The following is a 25432-nucleotide window of genomic DNA, read 5'->3' on the forward strand; positions in this document are numbered from 1 at the left end:
AGGGGATGAAAAGATCTTTTCCAGTGCAAGACAGACTTTGGTTAGTCTGGGTTCTTAGGACCCTCAGGGAGAAGATCCTTCTGATACCCTGGCAATAGCCTTTGCTGGTACCTCCCTTAGCCTCAGCTTTCCCAGAGCACTTTTAAGAGTAAAAGGGGACCCGATTAATAATTAGGTTAAGTCAGCAAACATAAACTGAAACTTTCCCAGGTGAACTGGAGTACCCACGTTATTAGGCACTGTTCCAGTGTCCTGGAAAACAAAGCTTTAAAATCATTTTTCATGCCTCTCTTGACTAGGATGATATCTTTTTTGCCTCTTAAGTCACTTATCCATCTTAAGAGTTGTTTCTACAAAATTCATGTGACTTATCCTTCACTACATGAATTCAAGGCCTGTTCATCTCAGCTGGATTATCATTAACAGAGTCCTTTATCTGTAAGGAGTCTCCTTCCTATCCTAGCACCTTCTTATCAGATGTGCAGGTGAATATGACACTAGTTGGGTTTCCCTGGTGGCTCTGATGGTAAAGAATCTACCTGCAGGAGACCTGGGTTCAATCCCTGGGCTGGGAAGATCCCCTAAAGGAGGGCATGGCAACCCACTCTGGTATTCTTGCCTGGAGAATGCCCACGGACAGAGGAGCCTGGTGGGCTACAGTCCATGGGGTCACAAAGAGTCTGACACGACTGAGCAGCTAAGCAGAGCAGCATGGCACAAGTTTACTCAAGCTACTCATTCTACTAAAGAGCTTAGAGTAGTTTCTCATTGTTTATGAAGTCAAGCCAGTGTTTCTTTGCTATTTAAGACCCCTTGCTTTTCCGGTTAGTGTCAGTTTCTCTGCTCATCACACAGACCCATGTTAGATGCCCTCTCTTTCCCCTTCTGTCCTGGTCAGTGACCTCTGTATAAGTCAGCTCAACACCTGCCTTCTTGATGGTCTAGCTCCAATCACTTTCGTCCATCCCATCTTTTTCTGTCTTCCAATTTTAGCCTTTTCTCAAAGACTAAGTGCTCACATTTCAAATTTGATTGTACAATTTAGTGTATTTTATTTGGTAATTGAAGGATTAAGACTCAAGTGCCTTCAGGGACCATGAGATAGTTGTAAACTGAAGCTGGCAGAATGACGAACAGTAGGTATTGAGTGCCTGGATAATCCTATGGATAGAGAAGCCTGGCGAACTACAGTCCGTGGGGTCGCAAAGAGTTGGACACAACTGAGCGACTGAGCATGCACACACATGTTGATTGCTAACAATAGTAATGCTCACCCAAGTACAGGTCCATGGCCTTTCAAATCACTATGGAAGTGATACAAAATGGTAGAACAGAATACCTTCACAAATTGTGCAATTGATGTCCTAAATATTTTTACATATACTTCATAGTTCAAGTAATACACCATTTCCTGTACATCTCCTTAGCCATAATTCCTAGAATATTAATAAGAGGTACACATTGTGCATTGTACATAAGTGCTTATGAAATTGAAAAGTTAAATTATGGCTTTAACAAATTTATTGGGAAAGTAAAACTTTTCCAAAAAAATGAGTATTAAATAAATAAACTATGAGGATATATTGTACAACACAGGGAATATAGCCAATATTTCATAGTAACTATAAATGGAGTATAATCTTTCGAGTTGTGAATCATTTTGTTGTACACTTGAAACATATAATGTAAATCATCTACACCTCAATTAAAAAAAAAAGTGACTATTCTCTTGTTCCCCAGGTCTGAGGCTTGGAGGATTACCATAGATATCTAGTGCTTCCTGTTCCCAAATCAGCCCTCTTGTCAACTTCATAGTGGGCTGGGCCCTGATTTTCTCCTGTTGTGGAGATTGGTGTGGTGGATCTGTTTTGGCTTCCAGACAAGAAGGAAATGATGTCAAGCAGTCTAGCCTCAGCCAAGGGGCATGCTGATAGTTGAAGCAGAGCTATAAATAGCACTAGAAGAAGGGGCAGTAGGAAGCTAGCGAGGAAGTAATAGAGATGCAGATCAAACAATGCAGCTTAAAGAATGACCCACAGATTCAGGGTTTGTAAACTTTGGGTTGTGTCCAAGACTAATGAAATCAATACTCAAAACCTGAAAAGACAGCTGAATTTTTTACTATTGTAGTAAGGGGAAGGTATGCTGGTCAGGCAGTCTTGTCAGCAGAGCAGACTGCTGTCTTACTTAAGAAGTGTGGAATTAGAGTTGGTGCAGTTTTGGGGGGTGTTGGCATCATCTGAAGGAGAGTGATTATTCCAATAAGGTGTTTTTTGATTGGTTGTCACTCAGAGGCATGTTTATTAGAACTTTCTTTGTTGGCCAGAAGTGATGGGTTGGCTTAAAAAACCAATCGGTTTACTGAAGCAGGTTACCAGTTGAACAGATTTAAATTAATTATTTCGCTTATTGGTTTCCTTGGCTCCAAAGTAATCAATCTTTTCCTAGGACCATGGTAATATTTTTTTCTCCTGAAGTGGAATGGAAATGCATCTAAATTCAGAACAGAGAGGAGATCATCAGCTTTAAAGTGGTCCTTTTTCAGGGAAACCTTTCAGAAAATACATAGGAGAAGGTTCAAATAGATCTGATCCCACATAATGTAGCCATTGCCATAAAGCAGATTAACACACCCAATAAAGACTTCATTCCTCCTGTTTTCTAAGGAACTAGTCCATAGACTAGTCTTTCAGTAGGTATATGAGGAATCCAACCCCCAGTAATGAGCAAGGGTCAGTGAACTTTATAAAGGGTCCGATGCAAATATTTTAGGTTTTTGGGTCATGTGTTCTGTCTGTGTTGCAGCTACTCAGTTCTGCCATGGTACTGCTACTGCCAGAGTATCCATATGCATATGTAAACAGATGCATGTCACCAGATTTGGTCTAGAGTAGCTGCATTTGGCAGGGCTTTCCTGGTGGCCCAGTGGTAAAGAATCTGCCTGCCAGTGCAGGAGACTCAGGAGACACAGGTTCAATCACCTGAAGAAGGAAATGGCAACCCACTCCAGTATTCTTGCCTGGGAAATCCCGTGGATAGGAGCTGGGCAGGCTACAGTCCTTGGGGTCACAAGAGAGTTGGACACAATTTAGCAACTAAACAATGACAACAACAAAGCTGTATTTGGCACACAGGCTAGTTTGCTGACCCTGTTATAGAACAAGTGCATCCACCGTGAGGGATCCAAACACCAAAATATCTGAACCCTTCTGTCTGACAGAGAGTATATAAATACCAAATAGTTGCTGACTGGCTGACTTCTGATATCCTGTCTAGCAGAATGTCATTGATTCTGGGCCAGGCTGGGAGTCCCATTGAGAAATAGCTGGGCTAGGGCAGGAGCTGGAGTAAAGACTCCAGCTTGGAGTCTTTTTGGGCCCCAAAAAAGACTGTCCCATTTCTAATGGGCCACCAGTGCTTCATGCTACCGTTGCCACCTACCACCACAAGCCACCCTGCTATTTGCTGGTCCCTGCTGCATGGCTAATGGTACTGTGTCTACAGGCTACTGCTCTTCTTCTGGGATCCGTTGTATCTACTCCAAGTAAAAAGATTGTGTCCTTTGATATCCATTAGCTGGATAATGTCAAAGGACATTAGAGGGATTGGCTTCAAAGCATTTTTTTAGGTTTTTTGGAGGCTGGAGGATGACCTGGTCCTTTTAACTTCCTCCATGAATCTTCCTGGGTCAAAGGGTGATTTAAATGACAGTGTCCGAGGGGGCCTGACCATCCATTGTGAAATAACCTTGACATCTTTCTCCAGGGTACCCAGGAATCTTCTTGAAAATAGGACATCTTTTGTCCTGGCCATGCCTTTTCAGCATTTTTGGATGTAGTCATGGAGTTAGCCCACCAGAGCAGACTCTTCAGTAATGCACTTTAAAAAATCCCTCTATCCTTTCTAGGGAGAATCAGTAATTCATATAAGCAACTCTCTTGACTGTGGCTTGTGTATCTTAAGTTCTTTATAAATCAGTAATCAGGAATATACATATATGACAGCTCAGAGAGCTTTCTAGAATTAATTGAACTCTACTATTGCTTTCATTCATTCGAGGGTCAGGAAAATAGTAAAATTTCACGCTATGATAACAGATATATTCCACGAAGAAACAAACTTTGCAGTCAAGAGAGTCTTCTGATGCTTTTTGTTAAATGGCCTATTCAGGGTTTCTTTTAACAAATGATATCTAGTCACCACAGAAAAATAAGGATAAAAATTTGTTATCACAGTACTAATTTTACTTTATAATGGTATTTAAGAAGTTATGGGAATTAGGACTAAATTTTTTCCCTCCTTACATTGTCCTTTTATGGTATTATCCAAAAGTAGAAAAAAGATAAATATACACCTATTAGAAACAATAACAGGAAGTATAATTTTTGATTCTTGAATTTGATCTGATGTTACAGAATGCTTTTGAAATTCATCATTAAAAATTGGAAGAAGAGCAATAATTTTGAAAGAGATGGAGAATGAAAAAAGACTATTTTTGTTTGATATTTAAATCAATTATAAAGTTAAATTATTCAAATATTATAAAAGTGATATAGAACTAGGATAAAAAATTATATAGAATATATTAGCCTGAAAAATATACCCTAGTATGTACATGTATATGTGTGTGTGTATTTATGAATTTAATATATTAGTATACATAGTATCATAAGTGGGAAATTGTCCAATAAATGGGACTGAGTTTTTGTTGAGTATATGAGTTAGGCTAAAGACAAACTTGTTTTATATACATACATGTATATTCACATATAGGACCTTCAAATATAGTATCTTACTGGGAATCTTATTTCATCTCCACATAAATTTTATTTGGTCTAGTTTTATAAGAATGCTGTACTCCTCAAGGTCATTCAGAGGTCTAGAGTTTGTCTCATCAAGTTACTGTCTTCTGGGACATTGTCCATCTTCTCCATGGTCAGAGCTAGGTTTCTGGTGCATCCTCATTCCAGCTTGTGATGAAGGGGAGGGGATTTGAAAGGGAGGGAGAGTAAATGTGAAGCAAGGGATTTCCTATTAAGCACAGGACACAGAAGGTGCACATACTCTGTTCGTACACATTCTGTTAATGCAGATCTGATCACTTGGCCCTGTCTACCTGTGTGAATGGTTAGGAAATGTGGTCTCCAACTGGGTAACTGTGGGCTCAGCCACAACTCAGGGGGAGAAAGAGCTCCAATATTATCAGAAAGAGAGATTATACACTGGAGAGAGTTAACAGTCTGGGCCATAGTAGTTATATGAAAATAAAACATCAATTTAAATCCTCATCTTTTACCATACTTTGAAATAATTCCAAGTAGATACATATAGTCAAACCATACGATAAGCATCCAAAGTTGTTAGCATAGCACCAGGCAAATGGCAATAAAAATAAGTGCTTTTTATGGATTATATCATTGATCTTTACAATGACCCTATAAAAGATACTGCAATGGAGAAGACTCCATTTGGTAAGCAAAATAGATCAAAGACAGTTCACAGAATAAGTACAAATGACAAATAAGGATTTTTCATATCTTTAATGTTATAAAAAAGAAATGTAAGTTTGAAAATGAGAAATCATTTTCACTAAATTAGGAAATACTTTACAAAATATTCAGACCTTGGATAGGGTAAGTTGAAGAATATAAACTGCCAGAGCCAGTGTGTGTCAGGAGCCTTGATACATGTTCATATTCTCTGTGATTCAGAAATTTCATTTTCAGGAGTCTTTACTAGAAAGAAAAAATCAGATTGAGAACAAAGCATTATTTAAAATCATACATACATAAAATTGGAAACCATATAAATGTCTAAAAACATTTTAGGGAAAGTGACTAAATGGTTATATATACAGAATGTAGTATTATGCATGATTAAAATAGTTTATAGTGCTAACAATATGGGATCTGATGAGATGTTAAGTAAAAATATTAGGATTTAAAATGATCAGAAATTGGATTTAAATTGCATTTTAAAAAAAGCATAGAAAAGATTCTGGAAGTAAATATGTTAAATGTTTCTGGGTGTTGTCTGTTATTCTTTTGCTACATCTTGGCTTCTTTATTAGCATCTCTACATTTATTAATCAAGAGGTTTCTTTATTTACTCCTCCCTCCCCGCATTGGATGATCTAGGAGAAAAGGTACATACATTGTTGGTAAGATATATAGCACCTGGCCCAGTGTAGGTAATGCATATTGATTGGGTAACATTGGATGATGGGTCTTGAGATGACCTAATCTTTTTATTTTTCACCATGGACCAGCAATATTTATATAATCAGAAAAAGAAGACAAATTTTTTGTTAGAAAAAGTTTGTTACAATTTTCTTTAGTAATCAGCCTCATTTCCTAATGGTTGAACGGGAAGCAGAGTGATTAAAATCTAGATTAATGTAGAAATGAAACAAAAATGTATTCTTTGTAATAGAGAGGATTCTGTCCATTGTCCCAGCACCATTCCCTTGTATGGCCTTGGGATTGTGTTGCTCTGCCTTGTGAAAGTAGAATCTCTGCAGTGTTTCATGTGCACCATGGAAATAAAACCTATTCGGTCACGTCTTGGGGATTGCTTAGTATGATTTGCTCTCTTGGGTTCTCTGTAGGTACTCTTGGTTGGCTGCAGTTAGACAAAGAATACTTTATTTGGAGAAAAGTATTATAATGGGACCTGATTTCATTTTTCCCTTTTCCTCCCACCTCTTCCCCTTAAGATTAAATATTAATATGTTCTGTAGTTGGGGACAATTTAAGTCTTTTCAAGTTGGGTCAAGTGAAACTTCCCATGTAATATTTGTTACCATTCTCTTAAATGTGCCAGTTAAAAAGATTTGACAGAAAAGCAGTAATTAAAAAAAAAAAAAAAAAGTACTGTTTCCTTCTGGCTTGTATGAAATGGATATTTTACCTATCCGCTCAAATATTTGGAAATTGTCAAATGAGATTTTCTAATGACACGGCATGTGGGGTAGAAAATTCTGGAAAAGTCAGCTAGAGGCTCATTTTCCAGACCATAAATCACATATGTTGAATTGTGGTTGTCTGGAAACATGTTGTCTATGTTTATCACCAATGTATGTAAGATAATCTGAAACTAATTAGAAGCAGTGTGTAACTTAAATAAAGTAGGGTGTTATCATTTGAAACAATGCTGACAGAATAAAGGTGGAAGGAAGAAAATTCGATAACATTGAACTGATTCTGCCTTAGAAAAGTGAGGAATATGCCTTCAGATTTAAACCTGAGTGTAAATAGGTGAATTTTTCTTAGAGATGAGTATCGATGGAAGCAAATGTGCCTTTGCTCTCTGCACTTAAAATTAAGTCCATTAATGAATGAACATCACCTGTTAAGGTAATTGGTGTTTTCTGAACTGAAGAAGCCTGTGTGTGGCATCTAACAAGTCAGGTTTAAGCAAAAGATGTCAGCGACTTAAGACCCGGGTCACGTGACCGGGTCCGTGCACCAGTCCTGGAAGCTGTGGATCAGATTTCAACTCCGGGCAGCCCTCCCAGCCATGTGGGTTTAGCCAAATCAGAAGCGAACCCACACTTCCGAAAATGTTAGGAGCTGCCCTGGGCTCTCCGTGGGGCCTCTGGATCTGGAGCTGCGTTTTACATCAGAGCATTATCGACCGAGTGGAACTTTAGTGTTGTGGTGGCGTTTCGATCGTTTCATCCAGGCTTCGTCAGATCTGCCAGGCGCGATGGGGGCTGGAGCTCTTGCCATCTGTGTGAGTAAAGGCCGCCGCTGTCTCGTGGGCGCTGCCAGGGCCCGGGAGAGGTCTCTGCCCTCCTGGTTTAGAGGAGATGTCTGTGTGACTTTGCTCTTCCTTCTTAGGAGGTGTGGGGAGATTTGTGAAGTTAAATTCCTAACTATTCACATGGACATTCAGCAGTATTGGGGGGTGGTATTCCGTATTTTTGTCCGCTTTCCTTTTCCACATGAAGGAAGATGTGTGCTGAGTTTACCCAGTTAAGTAAACTTACATACTGTATGTAGATCACTCTCCAGCGTTTTAGACTTTCTTGTTCTGAGTTAAGTATGAGTTAAATTGTAGTTATTGGAAGTATCTTGTGCCTAGATTGAGAGCAAATTAAAAGAATTAAAATAACCGTCAATTTCTTTGCTTCCAAGAATGTATGTACCATTTTTCTATTTCACTTTTTGTTTTCATTTAGTAATTCTAGAATTTTTGTTTTCGCATGGTTGCTAAAAGTGATGGTGAAAGAACTAAGGTGATCAACGTGTGAAAATCCTCAACCAACCATACAAATTTCTGGTTATAATACAGTAGCAGTAATAAATAACACTGATATAAAATCCATGGAGAAAGGTGTGTGTTTCTAGGGCTGAAATTCATGAATTTTCAAAAAAAGCAGTTCTCTTGGTGCTTACATGTAATCTTTTGCAATAACCCAATATATCTACAATTACATAAATTACAGAATGCTGTAATTAAATCTTTTTAATTAATACACAGAAAATCAGTCTCAAATTGGTACTGTATTCCAAGGGGCATTTTATTTGTCCTGGAGGTTTACTAAATGAGAAATATCTTACTCTGTGTTATCATCCTTAACTGCTCTCTAGTGTTTCATCACATTTTGATCAGATCCTGTGAAGTGTCAGAATGAACTGTATTTTTGTTGTAGTTCTGGTGACATCCTAAAATATCTAGAAACATCTGGGAAATTTTTGACACATAGGCCCAGAATGGCCACCAGATGGTGCACTAGCCCCACGGATTGAATTTTCTTAGTAGAACTGTAGGATAAGTCCCTGGTTTTCAGCTCAGAACTTCTCAGCATCCTGTGTTCCTGTCTTCCTAACTCTTTCCCTTTCAGCCCCGATGCTTGGATGCCTGTAGCATCTAGGTGTGCAGCTGGTAATCTTTTTATCACCCCAAAAAAGAGTTTCCTTCAAGATCTTATTTTTCTTTGTGGAAAATACTGAACTTCTATTTGACTACAGACACAGGTCTGCATTTTTCCAGCTTTATGAAAGAAAGACTTTAGAGCTGGAAATGCGTCGAGTAAAGCAGCAGATTGACCTGTTAGTCCTGACATTTGCAGACATCTGATTGTTTGATTGGATCTTTGCTACTTGCTGTTAGTTGCATATATTGCTTTTTACCTTGACTAAAATGCAGACTAACCCATGTATGAAATTCCATATTTCCTTAATTTATATCCAAAATATATACAAAATTTCATTTAAGGTTGATATAGAAATCATACAATTTAAGAGATTATTCGCTCCCAGGAGAAATAATTCTTAATCATTCCTATTCTTTAACTTTAGCTTGGTCTCAATTTTATTATAAGAGGAAGCACATATTTAGGAATCGAAGCATAGTATTTCTGAAAAAAAAAAAAAAGGCTATTGAAGATCAAAACACTTTGTGTTTCTGACAGAGAAGTGAGAACTTTAAGTAACCATGAATGAGTGCATATGGGCTCATAAACTTAACAGTTTGGAACTTTGCTACTTAGACATATGTGTAGTAACTGCTCAGTGTCCTGTTACTGAAGATCGTTGTTCTAAAGACAAAATAATTGAGTACCGAATGTTTGTAAAGTGTGTGTATGGGTGTGTGTGCATGAATTCTTGAAGTGGGAAGACAGGTTTAAAGATTTTAAATTCCTAGTTCTATTGACTTTCTCGTTCTCGTTTCCTTTTGATTTTTTCTGTTTTCCAAATTGCTAGTGCAGTTAGTAAAACTGTAATGGACTCATACCCTTACTTAAATTACATAGAAGAGGTTGATTCTTTACTGTGACATACTTACTTTTCGTCAGAAATCACCCCCAGGCAGAACAGGAAACATACTTGCCAACTGGCGTTAACTTAGTTTCTAATACACTTTTGGATGACAAGCCTTCTTTGGATGACAAGTCAATAGAACTAGGTAAATTCTGAATCTTTCAGATTCCCTGCCCTTCCAGTTCTGTCCAAGGTGCCATGTGGTCATTTTGAGGATAAGTGGGCTGAGACTGGGGGGTGGATGTTCTAATGGATGAATAAAGAGGGGGCCTTGAGTGCCTTTGTGTAGGTTCTTATACTCTTGACTGTTCTGCTGTGTGAGTGAGTTTAGGGACCAAGTCAGTGACTGGTGAATTTGGGGTTCAGTTCTCTTGGTATTGTCAGGCCCCAGCTATCACTCTGTCCTGACTTAGCCCCAACTCTTGGTGGTACTGGCTACAGTTTGAGGGGTATCCCAGGCTTTATCACCTTTGTCCCTAATGTGGGCACATACACTCCTGTAGCTTCCCCATCTGGTGCTATCAGCTAGCTTATTATACACACAGCGCAGACAGGCCACAGTACAAAAAGGCTCGCGGACCAAATCAGGATACTCTTGTAGATTTATTGCACCAACCTAAGACACAGCACAAAGCAAGGGGGAAAAGATGAGGTAGGTTTACCTACTTAGAAAGTGTTTAAATGGGACCGAAAGATCACACTCCCCAAATCCTGTGGTATATAATGCTTATCTTTCCTGTCTTTCTTGCCTTCTTGACCATATCAACCTTCTTTGATTGTGTTACATTTTTGAAGACCAGGATTGAGTGTGAGCTGGCTCAGCGGATGGAGTGTATCTGGAGACAGCACAACTTGCTCTGTCGTCAGGGGCAAGTGTGCCTAGGTGTAATTGTAACTTGCTAAGACACCACTGCACAGCTATGAATTTTTATGTGCATATCGCAGGCAGAAAGCACATGGGGCCAGAATGGGTAAAATCAATGGGCAACTTAATAAAGACATAGATATTTGGTGTCTCATAAATGCCAGGTGCTCAACCTGGTTCTTTCATCCCTTCTTAATTATCTTCATTTTTTTTTCTATGTAGATTATGTCTACCAAGTTATCCTATGTCCTTATGTACTGTCAACACTTAGTTCTATCTGTTCTCCTTACAGTTTCTTTTGTTTTCAATTTAGCTGAACCAAATCTTCCTAAATAATATAGCAAACAAATATTATGTAAGAGCAGAGTTTCAAGACCATCAGAGATAGCCTCTTGGTAGTTCCTAGTTTGATTATTTGGTACCAATTTCCTTCCATGCAGACTATATTTAGGTTTCTTAAATGCTGTAATGAATTTCTTAATTTTTTTAAGCTTTATTTGAGATTTTTGAAAAGCATGGGCTTTGTTGGGAGTCTGGCGTACCTGAGTTTAAATATTGGTTATGTTACTATACTCTGATCTCAGACATTGAGCAGTATGCTACCTTGATAGTAGATTTTGGGGACTATTTGACTGTCTGTTTAACTTCTTAGCATAATTTCTGTCATCTAGTAGGCAACCCTGGTGGCGCAGATGGTAAAGAATCTGCCTGCAATGCAGGAGACCTGGATTTGATCCCTAGGTTGGGAAAATCCCCTGGAGGAGGGCATAGCAACCCATTCCAGTATTCTGGCCTGGAGAATCCTCGCAAACAGAGGAACCTGGTGGGCTACAGTCCGTGGGGGTCCCAAAGAGCTGGACACAGCTGAGCAGCTAAGCGCAGCACCACAGCACAGTAGGCAACAGTTTGGACAGAAAGGGTCATGTCTTATTTGCATTACTTACTTTTTGCTCAGGACTGGGCAGTAGTAGTTGTTCAAGAAACATTTGCACAGGACAGATCAGTCATGGCCTAGGTTTTGCAGTTCCCTGGGTATATTTTATTTTTGAAGACCCTCAAGCATCTGAGAGTGTATTTGCAAAGGCATCTGTCGTCTTGGGGGTGTTTTTTTGTGTAAATGCAGAGTTTTCTATTAACAAGAATTAGCAGGACAATTATAAATGTTTTGTACTTTTTTTTTTTTTTAATGTTTTGTACTTTTAACTGTTCGAGTCTCCAATTGAATATCTCAGGAATTCTTACTGTGAAGTTGCATGTAGTCAAAAGATCCCACACATCCATTCCATCTTCAGATGATGTTCAGTCTGGTCAATGCATAGCTTTCCCTCAGGTGGGCATGTAATCTGCGTCAATCAAGGTAATTAGCACTGCATGTTCCAGTAGATAAACCTTGAAATCTCAGTAGCTTGGGGCATGAAAATTAATTTGTGGATTACTTAGAGTCTCTTGCACGTTGTCAGAATCTCTGTCCCATCTGGTGGCTCTGGTATGGAGGCTTCCTCCATTCTGTGATCTGTTTATTATCTTAGCATATTAGCATGTATCCCCTAAGTTATATCAGGGGAAGAAATGGAGGAGGCACACATATTTTTATCTGCCTCACTCTGGAAGTGACTCATTACTCTTTTCATGATTCATTGCTTTGAACTAGTCACATGTTCCCACCTCAATGCAAAGATAGTTGGAACATGTGTAAACAAACAGTCTCCCTGGCTGTAACCTAAATTGCTCAAACCAAACAAAGAGAAGGACATATGTTCCATGATTAGGGTAGCAGTCTGTCTCCCACTCCCTACTCAATGTAAACAATGAGTTAAGTACACCAAGTGCTGCTGGCAGATATGAGGAGAGAGGGCAGCCTAAAGATCTGCTTTTAGTTAATTGATCAATAAATGGCATGAGCTATTGCATCTACCAAGTTAGGCTTCCATTCCTCTCAACTCCTTAGTACTATTTTAATGTGTTAGTAAATGTCATTATTATTTTAGCTAGTGCAAGCTGGAATTTCAGTTGCTTGCATCAGAAACAACTAATACACCTCATCATTTGATGACTTACTGTTCTGTGGTTTGGGAAAGCTCATCATGCATTGGAATGAGGCAGGATTTGAAAGGCTGGAGACATGGCTTTGAGTCTTGGCTCAGCCACTTCCTGGCTTGCCCAACATGACCCTGAGCAAGATGTTTAACCTCTCACTTTCCATCTGTCACAAGGGAGTACCAGTAGTTGAACTGGATTGTTGTGAGAAACCAAACAAACACTAATGTGAAAATACATTGTGAACAGTACAGCATCATAAAATATTATCTTTGTTACATGGCTGTCTGCTTGCCTTAAGGTGGTTTCCTTAATACAATCATTATCTGCTTTAAATAATATAAAAGGAACTCTATAATCTGAAGGGACTATTTATATTATTGGATTTAGATCAAATTTCAAACAGGATTAAACATTTAATTTTGTTTTTTTAAACACTAAGCCAAGTACTGAAGAAGACTAGATTAATAGTCAAACAAAGATGTGTCTGTCTTCACATTTGAATTGTGTTGCAAGGAGAATTTTCATGTTTGCCCTTCAGAATCAGAAGTCAAACAAAATAGGTCAATAACAGAGTGATAGATAAATGTATCTCCTCAGTGTGGGTAAAGTCAGTAGTATCTAGGTTATTTCAGGGTTTGTTTTTTTTGAAGAATGGTTGGCTCTGTGGATGGGTTTAATTTGTTAATACCTGTGCAGAAGATTTGGGGGAGATTTTAGTTACAGTGGTGGAAAATGCAAACTAGCATGGAAGAATTAGGCCAGTTAAGTAGGGAAGACTATACTATAATGATAACTTTGATTAATTCTGTTTCATATCTTAAAGCTGACCTAGGGAAACTAAATTTCAGATAAGCTTGTATCCAGTAGTTTGTGAGATAGAAATCATAAGAAAGCATATTTGAGTTGTTCTCTGTAACGATGAATTGACAATATGAATATGACAATAGTTGATGAAGGGGTAGTATAGCAAGTCATAGCATAATTATTTATGTGTCATATAATTAAATATAAGTTCATATAGGTAACAGGCAGTTTGGAGATTTTTATTTAAATTTATCATTCAAAATGAGTGTTTTATGGAAAGATTCTATATGATTTTATTTTATGACAATTCTGAATTATTAGTTACTCCTTTAAGACTAAGTTGGGAGAGTTTAGTATATCAGATATCAAAATAACAGGAATTAAAACAGTTTAATAATGACTAGCTACTAGAAGAAGGATAATTGCTGTATTTCTTCCTCTTTCAACTAGAGATGGATCAAAGATATAAATATCAAAGTAAAATCATAAAAATACTAGAATAACACATGTGTAAATTTAAAGATTAATTTTGGATCAAGGAATATGTTTCAAAGGAAACCCAAGCTACAAGCCTTGAAGAAAAAGATGGGTAAAGTTTTCTGCCAAATAACCAAAAATGTCTGTGCAACACAAATATCGTAAGTTAATGCCAGAAGGAAACTAGAACAGATATTTAAAACACACATGACTAAAACAAGATTAATTACTTTAATATACAAAAAAATTCCTACAAATCAGTAGGAAACAAGAAAACTACCCAATTAAAACTAGGCAGAGCTTATGACTAGGAGGCTCACAAACAAGAAACAAATGCAAATTCACAAAGAAAATTGCTCAATCTCATTCATAGTTAATTCATGAAATTTTTTAGTACTCATGGTTGATAAAATGGGAAACAGGCACTGTCATATGCTATGAATCAAGCTGTAAACCATGAAAGCATTTTTGTAGGGCAATGTGGCAATACTTATTAAAATTTATGATTTATACAGTAATTTAAGTTAAAGGGGAATTTATTTTGCTTTCATATAATCTAGTAGCAAAAAGCTCCTCTTTTAACTCTTGGAGGTAGTATTAAAAAAATTACAGCTTTATAAACCTGTCCATCTAGCAATTGTCCCTCTAAGAATTTATCTTATAGGTATTTGTACAATTATGTAGAAATGTTTTCATGATTGCTTATTGCTGAAATACTTGTAATATCAAGAACTGTAAACAACCTAAACATCAGTAAATAAGATTGGTTAAGTCAGTTATAGTGTCTTTATAGTGTAATATTAGCAAATATATGTGCTAATATGGAAAGACCTCCAGAATAAGAAGCAAAAGCAGGGTAAATACACAAATAGTATAGTTACATTTGTCTTTATATTTATGTGTGTGTGTGTATATATATACACACACCTCACATTTTGTTTATTCATCTTTTGATAGGCTTTTGAATTGTAACCTCTACTTTTTGACTGTTGTGAATAATGCTATGATGAACATTGGTCTACAGGTACCTATTTTAGTTCCTGATTTTAGGTTATATACTCGAAGTGTAATTGATGGATCATACAGTAATTCTATATTTAATTTTTTGAGGAACCTCTGTTTTCCATAGTGCTATATCATTTTACATCATCACCAGCAATGCATAAGGGTTCCAGTTTTTCTACATCCTACCTAGCTCTTTATTTTCTGGTTTTTTTTTTTTTATAGTAACTGTCTTAATGGGGGGACTGCCTGGTGGCTCAGGCAGTAAAGGATCTGTCCACAATGCGAGAGACCCAGGTTTAATCCCTGGGTCAGGAGGGTCCCCTGGAGAAGGGAATGAATGGAGTTGCAAAGACCCCACTGAGCGACTAACACTTTCACTTTTCATCTTGATGGGAGTGAAGTATATCTAATTGTGGTTCTGATTTGCATATGGTTAATGAGTAGTGAAATTGAGCATTTTTGTGCTTATTAGCCACTTGTCTATCATTTTTTGATAAGTGTTTATTCATTTTTTGAAATGGGTTTTGTTGTGTTGAGTTGCATATGTTCTTAAACATATTTTGGATATTAGACATATCAGATATATGATTTGCTAATACTTTTTCCTATTCTGTGGATTGTCTTTTCACTCTGCCGATAGTATCTTTAATGCATAAAAGTTTTTCACTTTAATGAAATACAGTTTCTTGGTCTTTGTTGCATGTGCTTTTTGGCATCCTTATTAACTTTTGCTATTTTGTTAGGTTACAGTTATTGTTTGTTCATTGGCAACATTTTTCTAATGAGTTATTTCAAGAAAATTACGATGTTCCTTTATTCTTTTAAAAATACTGTCTGTTTAGTTGCTGGCTATGTTCCTTTTTCTTTACTCACATTTCAATGAGATGGATTTTTGTACTTCAGTATCAAGAGGGTCCTGTGGGGTGTAGCGATGAGAGGCCAAGGTAGCTTTTCAAGTTTTCAACCCTGAGACTCCCTCCTGTATTGCTACCAAAGGACTATTTTCTTGAATGTGGCCCTTCTGTTTGCCCATTGCTCTGCCTTCTCTCAGAAGCTCGCCTGGTCAGGAGAGCTTTACTGCCTTTTCTTCATAAACTTGCTCTCCAGGGTCATGAACTATTAGGCAGTGAATTTTCCTGGTGCTTCCTGATAACTGCCTCTTGGGGTCCCTGTAGATATTTTCTGTACCTTTTTCCTCTATGCAGCTGAGCCCTGTTCAGCTCCCAGAGTGTGCTCTATCTTTAAAGTAATACACATTTGTAGGAGATTTTAAACAATGTCCACTCCTGGGCTCCTACTGATCCTCCCCAGACTCCTCCTAGAGCTGGTGTGATGTCTGTGATAACTTTCCTGTCCCATATTTGCCTTTAGCAGCAATAATACACAAATTGGACTTTATAGTTTTCTGTCTTCTGTTGATTTACTTTTCTGCTTAATCTACTTTGTATGTCTCTGAAAATATAGGTGTTTTGTTTCATAGAGTTTTTTTAAAAACAGTATGTATCTTTTTAAAAGTATTAACCTAAATTAAATTATCAATTAAAAATGATGAATCAAGTATTCCTTTATTGCTTTGATTATATATAAACTTGCTGTGTAGTAGGAGTCTATATTGAGTAAACAGTTAGCTTAATTTGCAATCAGTTCAAAGTGTGTGAGGTTAATTACATGTCTCATCCTTGAAACTATTGAGCCATAATGCCAAGATTGCCTATTTACACTGTTAACAGGTGCAACATACTGACTGTACTTTAGTAAAAGATAGAATAAAGAACAGTTAGCAGAAAGAATGTTAATTTAGGTTTTAAACATATAGACAGGATTTCTAAGAAAATTTTGAATTTCTAATAAAAATTTTATAAATTTTAATACTGATGTGCAGAATGATTTTATCTTTCAAAAGTCATACCTGTGTATTTTAAGAAATTGAGATACTTGGAGAATAATTAGATCATTAGACTATCTACCAACCACAAGCCTTGACCATGGTACCTTTTTCAACCACAGTCTTTAGTTGACACAAACATTTGAGTACAGAAGTGGTTAAGGATCTCTGAATTGTTTTGAGAAGAAATCCAGAGTAATTTCCTGGAATAAGGATGATAATGATGATGATTGTAACAATTGGTACTTACTAAGTGTGCCAGATACTCTTCTCATTCTTACATATATATGAGCTCCTTCCAAGCTCAATTATTCGTATACTCCAGGAACTCCTGGTATGCCCAACTCTTAGATGGGGAAACTGAGTGTAAGTGACTTGTCCAAGTTTGCACGGCTAATGCTATTGGAATGGGATTCAGAACAGTCTGGTTCCACAATCCATGCTCTAAACCAGTGTGTTATGTTGTGTCTGTAAGAAAATGATAAAATTTGTATGATTTGATCTCATTGTCAGCTGTTTCTGATGCTACATTTAAGACTGCTTTCAAAGTTTCATTATTACAGGTTACTTTTTGGCTGCTTACTCACCAGATAGACCCCATTGACTGAAATTTTCCATGGGCTCTTTTGAAAGATACTTACAGGTTTTTAAACTCACAGATGTAAAATAGTGATGGTTATAGATTTGACTTAATAGCTTCCTTGATAACAGAAGTGACAGTTCTTGCCCATACTACTCTGTAGTAGCTAACACTATGCCTTATTTAGAATATTCAGTTCAGTTCAGTTCAGTCGCTCAGTTGTGTTTGACTTTTTGCAATCCCATGAATGGCAGCATGCCAGGCTTCCCAGTCCTTCACTATCTCCTGGAGTTTGCTCAAACTTGTGTATAACTTTATACATTTGCTGAATTTTACTAGGGAAATCTGGCTTTCAAATAGGACCTATTGAAAGATGCTGACATGTCCATGAAAGTTGGTGTGATTCTATAGATTGTAAGATTCAAAATCAAATTGAAACTACAGAAATCCTACTAAAAATCACAATTGTAGAATTTTCTTTGTGTAGCTGTCATGTGTTGCATGTAGTATTTATCATAGTTTGTTACTATAATTATATGTAAACTACTTCAATGTTGATATAAATTTAAATTAAGGAGAGGAACATGGAATTGGAGTATGATGAAACTCTTATCAGCTCCATGATGTTTACCAAATTACTTCTTAACTCTTTGATCTTTGTTTCCTCATCTCTGTGATGCAGATAGTGTTTCTCTTTTTAGATTGTAAGGTCTACATGAACCTGCACTTACAATATTGACACTTTGGTTAGTTTCATTCATTCTCAAAAAGGTATATTTCCCCTAATCTGCTTCCCCTGTCCTCAAATAAAATTTATTGCTTTTTGCCATCATTTTAGTGTTTAGAGTTACAGATCCATACATTTACATAGGATACATGCTTTATTTAAAAAAAAAAAAAAAACCTCAATTATGTTAAACCATATTAAAAATAATCTTTTACTTCATTTTTCTATTAAAAGGAAGAAACAAACCTATATGAAGTTTTCACTGTGATAACTTGAATGAACTGTAAATTGCATTTTTATTTATAACATGTACAGTTTTGTTGAAATTGCCTAAGTTGTGATTACCTGAAACTTTGGTATTTCAGAGATTATAGCATTCTGAACATCAAAGAGAATTGAGTTGATTTTATGTGCCAGTATATCAGCGAGATCTTCAGATACACTTAAATCAGAGAAATAAGGGTTCCTTCTACATATTTATATATTCTAAGTCCTTCAAATTAAAGCTACCTTAAGATGACATCTGTAAATTTTCATTTTCAATAACGTCTTACTATTACAGGATCTGCATGGGATTTCAGTGTTCTGACAAAGGTTTTGTTTTCCTGTTAACCAGGTACTTGTGAGTCACACCCCCGGTTACTGTAGTAATCTATCTTAGATACTGCAGTGTATTGCTCCCTCTCTTAGTTACGGTTAAGTTGTGGCTTTAGGTTTCTCATTATCTTTCATTTCTTTTAATCATGATATCTGGGTATGCCATTCCTGACCCTGAGCAGCGTGTGAGAGTTGTTAGGGATTTAGGTTTGAGTTGACATGAAGATAAGTGAAGACCGCTGATCTACAGCCTCGAGTACTTAGCCTTTCCCTCAGGTGATTGTGTAGTAACCATGCAGCCTCCTGTGGTAAATATAACTGACTGCTCTTTCTTCTCACGCTATTTTAAGCAAAGTAAAACAGCGGTTCGGCTGAAAGAAGACATGAAAAAGATAGTCGCGGTGCCGCTACACGAGCAGCGGAATCCCGCCTATACCAAGCTGTTTGGAGTCAGTCTCCAGGACCTTCACCGGCAGGGGCTGACCGAGAACGGGGTTCCAGCCATCGTGGGGAGCATCGTGGAGTACTTGACCCTACACGGTGAGTCCAGTCGTGTTGTGTGACTCTGCTGTTTTTACAAAAGAATGTGTCAGTGTGAATTCACCATGCATTATTAGAATATTCCCTAAAACACCTTAATCAGAATGTTGAATTACGGCATAATATACCCTGCCCTTAGCAAAGGATGTTAAGAGCTTTATGACTGTTTAACATTATTTGGAAAATACTTAATTCAGCTCACCATGGAGAAATCACTTTAGTTATTGAGGTTTCTAGTTTGGAATGATTCCTAGTGTTAAGTACTAAAAGACACTTTTAATATTAATGCTGAGTTCTCTTGACTCATTCCCTCTGAGAGTCAATAGTTTCTAATGTAACAGAATACTTTGAGTATCTCTTTCAGTTTGAGGTCAGTCATGAACTTATTGAATATGTTGATTGCTTTCAAAACTCACCAGAAATAGCAAAAGAAAGTATTATGTATAACCTACTATGGTGTTGGGAGGGGGCATTAACTTTGGGAATGATAAAATTGTGTAAAATGATTGCAGACTGCCATAGAACATTGCATGATAAAAAGAAAATCATATCCTCTCTTTGTTAGTGACAGCTAGTATGTTTTATAGCTTTTTAAATTATTTTATTTAAAATAGGACTTAAAAACCTGGATGCCTTGAGAGAATGTTGTTATTAAGTCGTTCAGTCCTGTCCGAATTTTTGTGACCCCATGGACTGTAGCACACCAGGTTTCCATTCCTGTTTCCCACAGTTTGCTCAAACTCAAGTCCATTAAGTCAGTGATGCCATCCAACCATCTCATTCTCTGTTGCCCCCTTTCTGCTCCTGCCTTCTATCTTTCCCAGCATCAGGGTCTTTTCCAATGAGTCAGCTGTTTACCGCAGGTGGACAGAGTGCTGGAGCTTCAGCTTCAGCATCAGTCCTTCAGTGAACATTCAGGGTTGATTTCCTTTAGGATTGACGGTTTGACCTCCTTGCTCTCCAAGGGACCCTCAAGAGTTTGAGAGAATGATGCTTATCATATGAGGACAGGGTGATGGGTGATCCAAACTGAATAATAAATATCAATAAACTTTAAGGGATTTGGAAAGAAGCTGTTCTGAGGGAAGAGCTTGTAATCTTCATTTTCTATGCTGAAACGAACATTTCTATACTAAAACAAGACACTTTGCAGAGTAGATTATAAAACTTGTGGGTAATTTTAAAGGTAAAACTTGAGATTTGGGAGAAATTCTGTACTCTGCGCAGTTTGCTTCCCCTGACTCTTGGCGTGATTCCAAGTCAGTTCCCCCTGCTGAGGAGGAGGCTGGGGGAAATGTTCCACTTTCCTCTGTAGGAAGCGTATGTGTTGTGACAGGGACTCAATGGCAGACAGTTCAGGCCTCAGAAGACTGTCAGGTGTTTTGTGTTAATTGAAAAACAGCCCTTTGCTCAGGTTATTTGGTATGTAGATAAGAAAATATTATAGCATTTTGCTTTGAAAACTGAAGATCCAGGGACTCACTGCATTCTTACCTCCTAGGTGTTAGTGTTTTGGGAGGAAGATAGCTGCAGGAGGGTGAGATTCTTAGAGAACAGTTCTGGGTTTGTTCAAACACTTTAAGCAGGTTAAACACAAAGGTGTTATATATGGTATGGCAGGAAGATGGGCCCTTGGCCTACAAAATCTTGAAGCCAGGTGTTACAGAATTAGAGCTTTGACAGAACTTAGTTACACACTCACTATTGAGTAAAACTGTAATCTCTGACTTAGATAAAAGATGATCACTAAATAATTCATTTAATATCTTAAATAGGGTTGTTTGGTATAACTCATTTGGATGCCAAACTGTGACCACCTAAGATAATGTTTTCATTATGGCATCACCAGTATTCTGACCTGTTACCCAACAATAATTAAATAATAGCCTTTTGAGGTTACTCTTATGTAAAATTGGACTTCCCTGGTGGCTCAGACCGTAAAGAAGCTGCCTGCAATGGGGGAGACCTGGGTTTGATCCCTGGGTCAGGAAGATCCCCTGGAGAAGGGAATATCATCTCACAACAGTATTCTTGCCTGGAGAATTCTATGAACAGAGAAGCCTGACTGGCTACAGTCCATGGGGTCACAAAAAGTTGGACACAACTGAGCGATTAACACTTTATTTGAAATCATTTTTATTTTTAATCTTTTAAAACAATATTGAATAACTACTAAATTTATGTGGTTTGAAATTTAGAAAGGTATACAGTGAAAAGTGTCTCCTTCCAAACCCTGTCCCCTGACCTTTCATCTCCCCCTCCCCAAAACAATACTACTATACTTTTTTTGCTATGTTCTTGCAAAGATATCTGAATATATAAGCAAATTTGTGTATTTTCTTTTCCCTTTTAACATTAGCATATCATGCACACTGTTTATGAATCTTCTTTTAAAAAAATCACTCAGTGGTATATTTTGGAGACTGTTCCATTTTGCATAAAGAGCTTTCCTCATTTAATTCTTTATTTCTCTGCATGCTATTACACTTCATGTGTATATGTGTCACTGTGTTAACTAGTCACATCCTGATCGGCATTGAATTGTTCCAGTCTTTTGATGTTTGCAGACAGTGATTCAGTGACCAACCTTTCACATGTATCAAGCACAGTGATGTGCCTGTAGACTAACCTTCTGGAAGTGGGCTTATGGATCAAAAGATATGTCCACTAATAATCTTAGGAGCTGAGCTAGTTTACACTGACATGATCAGTGTATGAAAATCTGGGCAAATTTTGAATTAGAGATTGCGTTTCTTCTATTTCTCCCTAGTGTACCCTTCATTGTACTTTAATAGGGTGTATTCAGGTAATACAAAACTAAATGTTTTAGTGGGATCAGTCAGCTATCAAACACATGGCCCCTGCACTGGAAACACAGTCTTAATCACTGGACCACCAGAGAAGTCCTTCAGTCAGTCATTCTTAACCAGGGTTAAGAATACCCTGGTTAAGAATGTGTGTTCAGAATACACATTCATTGACAGTACCTAGGATCTACTGAATCAGAGTCTGGACGGGCACCTGCCCTGTATTTTGAAAAACTATATAGTTAATTACACTGTAGACAGCCAGAAGCCGCTTTCTGTATTTGAAACTATTATGTTAATAAAAGCATAGGGCCCGTGTAAGTTTGAAGTGTGGTGTGGAGTTTGAGGAGCTTCCCTGGTGGCTCAGTGGTAAAGAATTCCGTCTGCCAATGCAGGAGACTTGGGTTCAATCCCTGGGTCAAGAAGATCTTCCGGAGCAGGAAATGGCAACCCACTCCAGTATTCTTGCCTGGAAAATCCCACGGATAGAGGATCCTAGTGGGCTACAGCCCATGGGGTCACAAAAGCATCGGACATGACTTAGTGACTAAACAACAAAAATAAAATGGAGTTTGAGGGCAGGATACTTGAGTTGGTTTTGTGTAACTGTTTTACAGCTTTATAAATTTATTTATATATTTATATATTATAAATTAAATATTAAATATAAATTAAATATTTATATATTATATATAAATATTTATTATGCACCTGTAAGACAGTAGGCACTCTGTCAGATATGGGATTCGGAATGATTGGTTGTATAATTAACCGCATTTAGATATTGTGGTCATACTTTGTTGTTTAATGTAAATGAGGATATCTAACAACTTACTGTGAGAGAAACCTTTTACTATTATAGAGGAATTTTAGAACAGAAAGTGTTTATCAAGCACTCTATTAAGACCTTTTAAATAGACTTTTCTTTGGCCACCAAATGCAAAGAGGCAACTCATTGGAAAAGACCTTGATGCTGGGAAGGATTGAGGGCAAGAGAAGGGGGCAACAGAGGATGAGATGGTTGGATGGCATCAGCGACTCAATGGATATGAGTTTGAGCAAACTTCTGGAGATAGTGAAAGACAGGGAAGCCTGGCGTGCTGCAGTCTATGGGGTTGCAAAGAGTCAGACACAACTGAGCAACTGAACAACAAAAATAAACTTTGGGTTTTTATAAAAACTAAAAAAAAAATCCCACAAAATGTACATGTATTTTTCCATTCAAAGGAAAATCTTTTAGGTTATGAGTCATATCATGTTTATACTGATCAGTTATTTTAAAATAACTAATCTTGTTGACTGTGTTACTGGATTGCTTCTACTTTAACATGAAGATGCTGTGGGATATTTAAATAGTGTAGGATTCTCTACTTACCACCAGATGTCAGAATATGCATACATATTGTTATATGACTGCCTGGGCCAGTGTGCTAAGAAGAAAAATTCTGACTTCTGGCATGTTCAGTTTCTGTTGATGCATTCATACGATCATACATGTATTCATTAGATTTTTAAATAAATACTTCAGTTGTAGCTGTCAGTGTTGTATACGTTATTTTTTGGCATTGCTAATCCATTAAATTGATGTTTCATTATGATTACATCTCATGAAATCAAATGTGACAAAATCTCAAATGTACGAGAGTAACTCTTTGAAGTTTTCTAAACATCTCCTCCCTCTGAACATTTCTGTTGTAATCATTTCCTAAAAATTTATAATAGGAAACATTAGAGACAGTATAGTCTGGTAAGCTTCATATGAGTATTGTATATATTATAAGTTCATAAGGGGCTTTAAAAAACTATATGAATTCTTTTTGCCAGAGTGTAAAATAGCCATGTCCTGATTGAAAAGTCACTAAGTGTCCTTCAAGTTGTTTGGGTGAGAGAAGTTCCTGAGGGAAGAGAGTTCTGCAAATAAGTGAAATCAGGGAGGAAAAAATAGTTGAGAAGCATTGACTTTGATGACTTCTATTTGTAGCTTCTCTCTCCTTTATTAAAGTTCACAGGGATCAGGAACATTTAAGACTAAAGCCAGTTCTCGGAGCTGGCTAGTTATTTTTGAATAACTGAAAGTACATTTATTTGAGGGAAGGGTCAAAAAACCTTGTTGGGAGAGTGAACCTCAGGTCAAAGCTAGAAAATTACTGTGAAATCAGATCCAGGGGCATTTGCTGGGCCAAAAGCAGGCTCTGGAGCTGGGTAGATAGAGGACTATGTTGTCAAATTATGTATCTTCAGAATTTGGGCCTCGCCCAGGAATGGGATTCTCTTTTATTAGGTGGCACCTGCTTGATGCCAGAATATGTTTCTGAAGTTATGAGTGAAGCTTTGTAGAGGAAACAGACCTTGAAAGCTTTAAAAATGATTAAGCTGAAGTCTCCCAGTAGTAACTGATACTCTGCAGCATTAAAGCAAATGGCATATCACCTGAGTTATCTGTTGGTGCAAAACAGATGACCCTAAAACATAGTAGATTAGGGCTATTTATTATCCCACAGTTCCTATGGGTTAGGAATTCGGGCACAGCTTAGCTATGTCTTCTGTTTTAGGGTCTCTTTTAAGGCTGCAGTCATGGTGTTGGCTGAGGCTACCATTCATATCAGGACTTGAGTGGGTAAAGGTTCACTTCCAAGCTCATTCATGTGGTTGTTGGCAGGATCCAGTTCCTTGTGGCCTGTTGACCTGAGGGTCTGGGTTACTCGCTGACTGTTGTCTAGAAACTGCCCTCACTTCCTTGCCACGTGGACCTTTTTGTAAGGGAGCTCACAAAACAACAGCTGATTCATCATAGCAAACAAGAACAGAAAGAGAGAACACGAGCAAGCAAAGTAGACATCACAGTCTTATAACCTAATCTCAGAAGTGAGATTGGAACCTCATCACATTCTCTTGTTTAGAAGCAAGTCACTAGGTCCAGACCACACTCGAGGAGGGGAGGGGATTCCACATGGCATGGATACCAAGAGGTGAGGGTCAGTCACTAGGGCCAGTTGAGAAGCTGCCTAGCTCACAAACTGCCTGCTCTCTCCTCTATTACATAGTGGCCTAGCCATACCAATTGTGAAATATTTTTAATATCATCTCTGGTTTCACAAATTTTTGTCAAAATTGAGCTAAAATTCACAACCCAATAATATGTGTATACGTAGAAGTACAAAAACATCTTACCAAATGACAAATTCCATAAGGATTCTGGTGGTGTTTGAAGTTTTTTTCTCATAGTTAGTTTTTTGTTTTCATACCTAACATACTGCAGGGTCCTTTGCTGAATTAAAGGATTCATAAATGTCTTATCAAATTATAAAGTAAAATGAAATTAGCTTTCTTTTTCTTTA

General features: G+C 37.4%; 1 protein-coding gene across 8 annotated transcripts in view; it reads left to right on the forward strand.

Annotated features, from left to right (window-relative positions):
- The window catches only part of FAM13A (family with sequence similarity 13 member A), a 326145-nt gene that overhangs the window by 13918 nt on the left and 286795 nt on the right, over positions 1-25432 (forward strand). For 4 of the 8 annotated variants that reach the window (XM_061164404.1, XM_061164400.1, XM_061164403.1 and 1 more), the window contains exons 1-2: positions 7542-7734; positions 19098-19287. In XM_061164404.1, coding sequence (XP_061020387.1) covers positions 7708-7734; positions 19098-19287 — 217 coding nt within the window. In that variant the 5' untranslated portion in view covers positions 7542-7707. Of the gene's footprint in view, positions 1-7535; positions 7735-19097; positions 19288-25432 lie in introns of those variants that run through there. The other 4 variants (XM_061164401.1, XM_061164402.1, XM_061164407.1 and 1 more) reach the window with 3 other exon arrangements.

Source organism: Dama dama, chromosome 17 (genome assembly GCF_033118175.1).
Source record: "Dama dama isolate Ldn47 chromosome 17, ASM3311817v1, whole genome shotgun sequence".
NCBI classification, from domain to species: Eukaryota; Metazoa; Chordata; class Mammalia; order Artiodactyla; family Cervidae; genus Dama; species Dama dama.